The sequence below is a fragment of the Calypte anna genome, chromosome 17 (assembly GCF_003957555.1).
Source record: "Calypte anna isolate BGI_N300 chromosome 17, bCalAnn1_v1.p, whole genome shotgun sequence".
Taxonomy (NCBI): Eukaryota; Metazoa; Chordata; class Aves; order Apodiformes; family Trochilidae; genus Calypte; species Calypte anna.
In genome coordinates this window covers 5425872-5434835 of record NC_044262.1, presented here as the reverse complement: position 1 = coordinate 5434835, position 8964 = coordinate 5425872, and the positions used below count along the sequence as shown (strand labels likewise).

At 53.5% G+C, this 8964-nt stretch overlaps 1 protein-coding gene across 1 annotated transcript; it reads right to left on the bottom strand.

Moving 5' to 3' along the window:
* Nucleotides 1-632: 632 nt before the first annotated feature.
* On the bottom strand, nt 633-8755 carry PRDM12 (PR/SET domain 12). The gene is made up of 5 exons (XM_030461391.1): nt 8542-8755; nt 7493-7683; nt 6393-6548; nt 2320-2431; nt 633-1015 (listed from the first exon to the last, which is right to left on the bottom strand). The coding sequence occupies exons 1-5, from the start codon at nt 8753-8755 to the stop codon at nt 633-635; spliced, it is 1056 nt and encodes a 351-aa protein (XP_030317251.1).
* Between the last annotated feature and the right edge of the window lie 209 nt (nt 8756-8964).

Below are 8964 nucleotides of genomic sequence, written 5' to 3'. Positions count from 1 at the left end.
ATAAAACAAACAAAATAAACAACAAAATGTCCCCAACCCTCCCCCAAAAGAACGTAAGCCCCACAAGAAAACAAAAAAACCCAACTCAAAACCCCCTCAAGAAAGCTCCCCAAAAAACCTTAAAACAAAAAAACCCTCAACCCCCTCCCAAAAAAAACTCCTCAAAAAACCCTTAAAACTCAAAAATCCCCTCAAAAAATAAACCTCAAAAAAACCCCTCAAACCCCCCAATAAAAAAACCCACCAAAAACCACCCCCCAAAAAAGCAAACAAAACAACCAAAAGAAAACCCCAGCCCCCTCTAAAAAGCAAAAAAAAACCCCCAAAAATGCCCATAAAACCCCAAGCCACCCCCCCAAAAAAAAAACCCAAAAAAACCCAAACGAAAAAAACCCCATAAAATAAAAATAAAATAAAAATAAAATAAAAATAAAATAAAAATAAAATAAAAATAAAATAAAATAAAATAAAAATAAAATAAAAATAAAATATTAAAAAATATTTTAAAAATTTAAAAATAAAAAATAAAAAAAATAAAATTTAAAAATAAAATTAAAAATATATTAAAAAAATTGAAGAAAGAAACAACCAACAAACCCCAAACAACCCATCCCAGCCATCCCCCCGCACGCTCACAGCACCATGGTGGGGATGTGATGTGCCAGGGCTGCGGGATGGGGCACGGGCAGGGCTGGTGAATGAGCCTGCAGGGAGGCGTTGGGCGGCCGGTGCCGAGCGCTCTTCTGGTGGGCTCGGAGCCCGGCGAGCTGGGAGTAGGCACTTTGGCAAACCTGGCACTTGTAGGGCCGCTCGCCGGTGTGCAAGCGGACGTGGTTGCGGAGGGTGGAGGACTGGCTGAAGCGGCGGTTGCAGAAGCGGCAGACGAAAGGTTTGTCCAGGGTGTGGATCCGCATGTGGGAGCGCAGATTGCTGCGGGAGTTAAAGCCCCGGTGGCAGATAACGCAGCGCATCCGCCCCGTGGTGCTGGCCCCGGGCTCCACCGAGTGGAAATCCTCTGGAATAACAAGGGGGGAACAACGAGGGATAGGTCAGGGGTTTGCTGTCTGGAGTGGCAGCTCGCACACACACCCCCATCCCCAAATCTCTGAGGTGCTGAGTGCCCGAAATATAAAATTATGGAAAGGGAGGTGTTAGAAGGGAGCTTGGAAGATCGTTGAGTGCAATTCCCCCCCTGACAGAGCAGGGTGACCTAGAGCAGGTCACAGAGGAACACATCCAGGTCTCCAGGATAGGAGACTCCCCAACCTCTCTGAGCAGCCTGGGTTGGTGGTGTCACCCTCACAGTGAAAAAAAATCTTGTATTTATACAGACTCATCTGGGTTGGAAAGGACCTCTGAGATCACCATGTCCAACCTTTAATCCACTAGCACCTATAAACTCCAAGTTTATAACCGTTGCCCCTTGTTCTGTGTTAGTCACCCCCAAGACAAGCTTGACTCCATCCTCCTGGCACTCACCCCTTCTATATTTATAGAAATTGGTGAGGTCACTCCTCATCCTCCTCATACACACACCCTGTGTCCCCTTGCTGGCAATGACACGAGCAGAGCCCAGTCACAGGTTGGTGCTTTGGGACGGGCCCAGGGCTGGGAATGGGCTCATCCCGTTTTAGGTGAGGGAAAAGACCCAAACCAACCCGTTTCCCCTATAAACAAGCACAAAAAGTGCTTTTCTGCTTTTCCAGCAGAGCTGGAAGGAACAAGCAGGAAGCCCCATCCTACAGCCCTGGCCCCATTCCTGGGCTCTCTGGCAGCACCACATCATCCCTGCACTGGTCCCAGCTTCTCCCCCAGCCCTGCGGGGCTCTGACCTGGCTCAGAGCAAGGAGCAGGGCTGAGGAGCACAGATGGGGTCTGGCTCCAAACACAGCACCCTCAAAAGTGGTCAAGAACTCTGCTGCCTGCCTGCAGAGGAATGACCATGACAAGCAGTGAGTGAAAGCCCAGGGAGAGAAAAAGCCTCTCGTGATGGTGATTTTGGGATAAATGTGGAGTGGGGACATAGGCATCTGCATCCACAGCATTTCACCAGGTTTCAGGGCTGCCTTTCTCCTTCTTACCCTGCCTGGCTGGGTTGGGAAGCAGCTGCTGGCCACCAGCAACAGCCATGGGCAAACTGGCCTGGAGACAATCCCTCAAATTACTGGGAAGCTGCTCAAGCTGTAGGAATCTGTCTCATTGTTCCCATGTTTGTCCCCAGAGAGCACCCGACATCCCCCACGACCTCAGAGGAAGGGACAGGGTGAAAGGAGAATGGGAATGCTGCACCTCTGGTTGTTTTTTTCCAGTGCTACCTACCATGTTTGTTCTTCTTCTGCTCCTCTTCCAGCCCTGGCACTCCTGGGATGCCCAGGAAGGTGTTGTGGGAGTTCCCATACCAGACCAGCAGCTCTTGGTCTGGAGGAATCATCTAGAAAGAGAAAAAGATACAGATGGGGGTGTTGGGAGGGGTGATGAACAACTCCCGGGGCATCCTCAGCTGATCACTTTGAACCTCTGCTCCTACCCCATCCCCTGCAGCCAGCTGGACCTGCCAGCAGTCCCCAGCACCAGAGGCCATGGCACAGCTCAGCACCATCCAGCTGCACAAACCTGCCCCAGGGTTGGGCCACAGACAAAAAGAAAAATAAAAATAAAGCAGCTATAAAGCACACAGATAAGAGCTGGGGTCTCTGAAATAAAGGACCCAGAGGCCCTTCACTGCTCAGGGAGACAAGGACACGGTGGCACACAGAGACACAGGGAAATAACCCATTTGTGGACCCAGGAACTGCAGCGAGGCACAAGTGACAGAGCCCAACACAGGAACCTGTGACCCAGAGCCAGAACTCCATGCCCCTGCAGAGCATTTCAGCTCTGGATGGAACCATTAGCATCCTCCTGCTGTGGGACACAGGCAGCATCTCCCACCTGATCCCACTGGGAATTATTTTATCAGTTGGAAATAGAGATGTGCCAGCAAAGGGCGTATCAGCCCGGGCATCCACGGGCACAGAGGCTGCTATAGGAGCGTGGCTTGGGTTCCAGATGCTGCTTACATCCCACACCAAAGCCCCAGTGCCAGCAACAGCCCAAGGAGACCTGCAGGGAAAGGCTTTTCCACCATCTACACTCCCATTTCCCTGAAACGATGCCACTTCTCCTTCCTGCCATTCCCATTACATTCCCACACTGCTGGAGCAGGCAGCCAGGGAATTCCCAGCCTTCCTGAGCATGGATGCTGTGTCTGGGAAGATGGATGCTCTCACAGCAGATGCTTCAGGCAACAATAACAACTTTTTATAAAAATATATGCAGATTATTTTTTTTTCCCCCTAGTATTAAGAACTTGCTTTAGAAATGGGAAAGAGCCCTGTTTCAGAGGACAGCTTTCCAGACACAGAGTAGTGCAAGAAAAGCATCAGCCACATGAAACACAGATCACAAGTTAGATCAGCTGAGTGCTGAAAATGTGCCTAATCTTAAGCACCCGACAGCAGTGGGAATTTGACTTCATTTGTTTAAGGCATCCATCTGCATGGAGACAGAGTAAGGTCTGTGGAGTAAGAATTTGGGAGGCAGGGGAAGCCAAAAATCATTTTGCATCCCAAATTGGTGCTGTTTCTTGGTGTCGTTTTCTCTTAATAAAAAGCAAGTACTTGTTAATACAAGCAAATAGAATAAAATATTGCTGAAAGGATAAAACACATTGCACATGTGCACACGTGTGTGCGTGTATGTTTTATTCTGCTGGATCACCTGTACCAGCAGCAGGTGAGTACCCATGGGCATGCAATTATTAAAGCAATGCATGCAAAAATTAAAGCGATTTAAATTGCCACCTAGAAATCTCGTGGCCCTCAGATCCCTGCCCTCACTTGTGTTTTCCCACACCAGCAACTCGAAATCCATGAGGATGGGAAAAACAAATGAGGAGGAAAAGGCTGAAATGGGCAAAACACAATAAATATAGAAAAGGTGAAGAGTGGGGGGGGGAAAAAACCAAAACCAATAAATATGATTTTGCAGTGGGTAGGTGAGAATGATATCCTAAGAAGATGTGCTGGAGCCATGGTGCAGCAGAGGGGGGTGCAGAGTGACAGGGACCAGCAGCTCGCTGTGCCCAGCAGGGAGGGGACAGGCACAGGACTGGGGGGTGACAGTGCCTGGGCACCAGGTCATGCTGGTGAGAGAGGGCACTGCTGCAGTCAGTTCATGTATCCTGCCACAGACTGAGCTGTTCCAAGCCCCTCTCTATCCAGTGTTTGTGGCAAGGGAGATGACAATGCGGGAGAGGTGGGTGACAAGCAAGGAGCTCACTCAGGTCTAAGGTGCTGCATTTATGTGGATTAATAAGCAGGAAGAACCCAGAAAGAAAATCCCCTCTTGGTTTTTTTTTTTTTTTTTTTTTTGGTACACAAACCCCAGTGAGCCTGCAGAGGCCATCGGGTTAGAGCTGTGTGTGTGTGCACCCATCTGCAAGGATGGGAACCAGGAGTCCCTGGAAGATGCAGATCCTCAAGATGCTATTCCTAGTTGTGACCCAGCTCCTCACAGACTCCATGCTTCCCTTGCTTGCTCTCTCCCATGGAAAGCCCTGACCCTTTCTGCCTCTCCCAGTATGGAAAGGCCCATCCCAGCCTGGAGGCAGTGGGAGCAGAAGCTCCAACAGGTACCTGCTGAGCCCAGGGAGCACACTGCAGTGTGACAGCCAGCACCCTGCATCCCCACTTCCACCTCTGGGACTCTCCATATTTAAAGGGAGAGAATTAAACTCATCCCTGCTCTGAAAGCTGCTGCTTCAACCCTCAGAACAAGCCTGCAAGTTGACCACTGCTGTAACTCACCTCCCCAAACACCACCTTAATCACTCACCCCATCATCTGTGCACACAAGGTGTGAGAAGCACAGCTGAATTCCTCATTACACCACAGCTACCTGGAATGATTACACTTCTTTACCTCATTTAAGAACTGTAACAAAAAGCCATTAAGCTGCTGCCACTCTGGGCACTGCTGCAGATAAGAATATCAGGTCTTAAAACTGAGTAGAGCTGAAGCCTACAGAGGGGTGTCTGATGTGGGCAGAGCAGCACAGAAGCACTTGGGGCTCTTGCAGAGCTGCAGGGGAAAGCCCTGGGGAAGCACACGGGATGCTCCTGCAGCAGCAGAACATCCCTGTTCCCACCCACCCACCTTTCCCATTCCACTGGGACAATTCCAAACCCAGCCCTGCCCCTGGCTCAGTGCAGGGTTGAGCCGTGGTCCTGTACCCCAGAGCATTTGAGCATCTGCCCCTCTGTAAGCCAGCACAGGATCCGCCCTTGCCCATGGAACCAGCAGGCATTATTTAGCCTCCTTCCCAGCTAAAATCCTCTCCCAGCTGCACACTCTGGAGCTCCAAGCCTCTGGACCCAATAGAGGAGAAGGACAGTCCCGGGATGCTGGGCTGGGGTGGAATGGCAGATGGCTTCTCATGACTCTAAGCTGAAGCAGCTACACAGAGACACCTCCCCAAGCTACCCCCACCTGCAACAGCACTGGGGTTTGGGGACACTGTACCCGAGCAGGGATGGTCCCTACCACCACGCCGCTGTCACTGTGTGACTTGGATGCGTGTGGCATTGATAACACCAGGGAGATGGACACCAACCTCCACCCCAGCATCTCCCCTGTAAGATGAACCCCAGTCCCCCCCATGGCACAGCAGCCTGTGCCCTGGGACATCACTGGGAGCCAGCACCAGTTCCTACTGGGTCAGGACCCACCAGCACTTCATACAGGAGCAGATGGATGAGCTGGGCAGGATGAGTCCCACCCCCATGGCCCTGCTGCTGTAAACCTGGGGCATGGCTGTGACAGCCCCACACCCTGCCTGGGTCCTGCAGTCCCACTCTTACTCTTTTTACACCTGGACCCACTTGTGACTCCCTGGGCAAGAGCGGTGCAGAGCCAGGCACAGCCTGTCCTCACCACCTGCATGGCACAGAAAACCCCCAGACTTCTCCCCACCTACAGGAAAGCACAAAATCCCATTTTTCAAGAGAGCAGCAACACCTTGCTCCTGCCCAAAGCCCCAGCTGAGCCAGGATTGCAACGATTTTCATGCTTTCCACCCCAAAACAAGTTTGGGCAGCATTCGCTCTCCCTCTGCTCAGCACATCTCACATCGTGAGCTCTCTAGAAGAGGACAAAGAGGGAAAAGACCACTCAGTGCTCCTTGAGGTCTCCCTGAACCGCTTGCAATGGCCTTTCCCAGGGGATCAGGGACAGCAAAGCCACCCTGTGCTCCCGATACCTCAGCAACAGCCCAAAGAACAGCTCCCACCTGTGGGGTGGGAGCACCCCTGCTCCCATCCTGCAGCTTCCTGACTGTCTCCCAGCCCTGCTTACCTCGATGGCCTTGTAGAAGATGCTGTTCCCGATCTGGACCACCTCTAAGTTCTGCTCCTGCTCATTCCGGGCACATTTGATGTAGGTCATCCAGCTGCGGTGATCCTCCTGGCTGGCATCGATGAAATACCGCACGGTGCCGTCTTCGTTGAAGACCTGGGAGAGGGAGGGAGCGATGGGTTGGTGGCGATGCTGCCCCCGAGGGACCAAACCCGTCCACATCCAGCCCCGGGGATCAAGACCCTGCCAGAAGGACAAATTCAAAACCAGCACAGCTTTGGGGCTGACACAACCGGGAGCTGCTGCCTGCAGGTGGGAGGTGACCAAATCCTTCCTGCCCGCCGAGGTGCTGTGGGGCTGGGAAGGGTCCCCTGCTCTCCTGGGTGGGCACAGATGGCCCCATCAGCCCATGCCCACACGGATAACCCAGGTCCCCGCTTCTATATCCCTTCCTGGCAGAGTCCCACCAGCAGCTCAGCCTCGAAGGGGCTGCTCAGCACCCTGCAGATGCCCGCGGGAGCATCCTTGGGTGGAGATGGATGGTGCCTGCCAGGGGAAAGATGCTTTGCAAGGCGGCAGGAAGGGCGGGGCACGTTTCTAATTAGGCATAAAATAATAATGATCAATAATAGGTTTTAAATACGAGTCTAACACCGAAACAAACAAAAAATAAATTTCAGGGAAAAAAAAACCTCCACCAGCCGACCATTACTGCCTGATGTCCTGGCAGCTCAGATCCCCCCCAAACCCCGCAGCTTCCCTCAGGATTAACCACATCAGGCCTGGGACAAAGCAGGACGGGGCAGAGGTGGTTTCGTACCCGTGCCCGGTGCAGCAGCTGCGGGCAAGGGTTTCGCTGTGACAGGATCAGGCAGGGAGTGATCCTGCGGTGTGGGACACGAGCAAAAGCATTTCGGGGCTCCTCCGAGAGCTGGGAAAGCCATGCCCTGCTCCGGCTCCGGAGGAAGCCAGATTTTTGCACGATCAGGGAAACTGAGGCACGGGGAGAAGGCACAAACACAAGACAAAGCCCCCGGGACTCCTGCACCTCTTCCTTGCCTTTCCCCGGGCTGCTGATACAGAGACGGGGGGGTCGTTACCTCCCACATGAGGTTGTTGTTCTTGCACAGATCCACATGCTCCGGCGAGATGACCCGACCCGTGAACGGTCCCATCTCAGTGCCAGCCTTGATCCAGGTCTTGGAGAAGATGCCGAGCCCTTCGCCGGGGATGGAGCTCTGGGCAATGATGACTTCCGACGGCAGCACCAGGCTGGAGAGCTTCTGCACCTCTGCGGGAGGTGGGACACAGCTCAGAACACGGACCCACCGGCTCCCACCCCCGGGGATAAGGGCCAGGAGGGGACCGGACAGGGGGGGCAACGGGCACCCCTCCCCGACTCCAGCCCAAATCCCGGGTCTGAGCCTTTTAAAACGCCCAACCGGGCTCCTACAAAGCGGTACAAGGTTCCCCCCGGGGCATTGAGGAGATACCTGGGAAAAGCAGCCCAGGCTGAGCGAGGGAGCGGGGCTGAGAAAAGAGGTTAAATGGTGTCTATTTCGGCCCATCCAGCAATTTGTCATGCTGTTAAAGTGATCTGCATTCATTAAACTCAACTAGAAAGAAATTGCTAATTCTAAATTCATTAGTCCTTTAGGAATGCTGTAGCGGTACATTGTGCCTGAATGGCGCAAGGGCTTGTTTAAAAAGGCCCAGGAATTCCTCTTACAAAATGGGGAGATGAGATGGTTGACATATCGTGAATGGAAATGGAATTAGCCTTCATGGTAAATTAAGAGAGGAACAGAAATCCGAAAGGGGGAAAAGGGAGCCGGGACGCCCCAGCGATGCCGGGGCGAGAGAAAAGATATTGTCCCGGGCGGCTGAATGCGGGCCGGCCCCAGGAATACCCCCCAGCCCCCCTCCTCAGCCCACGGTTTAAGTGGGAACTTTCTCAGGTCAAGCCCAAGTTAACCAAATGAATTTAAAGCCCTTCTTCCCCAGTCAACTGCTATTACACGCCTGGGGAGAGCGGGGCGCCGGGAACCGCATCCCGCCGCCGGGCACCTCGGGCCGGTACCGGGACCCATATGAGGGTTTGGAAGGGGGTGGTTCTGGAAAGGGGTAGGGGTTCGGTGCCTCCACTCACCTCCAGAGAAGGACTGAGCCAAGACCTCGGCCGTGAAAGCCGTTTTGGGGCTGCTCTTCTCTTCGAAGAGCTGCTCGCCCAGGACGTTTCTCCAGCGGCCATAGAGGAAGCTGTGCAGGATGTCGGAGGTGATCACCTCGGCCAGCGAGAGCCCCTGGGGCTTCAGCCCGGGCTTGAGCACCAGGGCCTCGGCGGGCAGCACCGAGCCCATCATGGGGGCGAGGTGGCGGGCGGGCCGGGCTCGGCGGGGCGCGGGCAGCGGGCCGGGCTCCGTGCGGCTCGGCGGCTCCCGCCCGGCTATATATGAGCTTCATTGACCCTCCTAATTGGTTATTAATGACCTCCCTGACGTTGGCAGAGAGACTGGGGCTGCCGGAGCGAGGCGAGCCGTCGGAGCCCCCCCTCCTCCTCACCCCTCCCTCC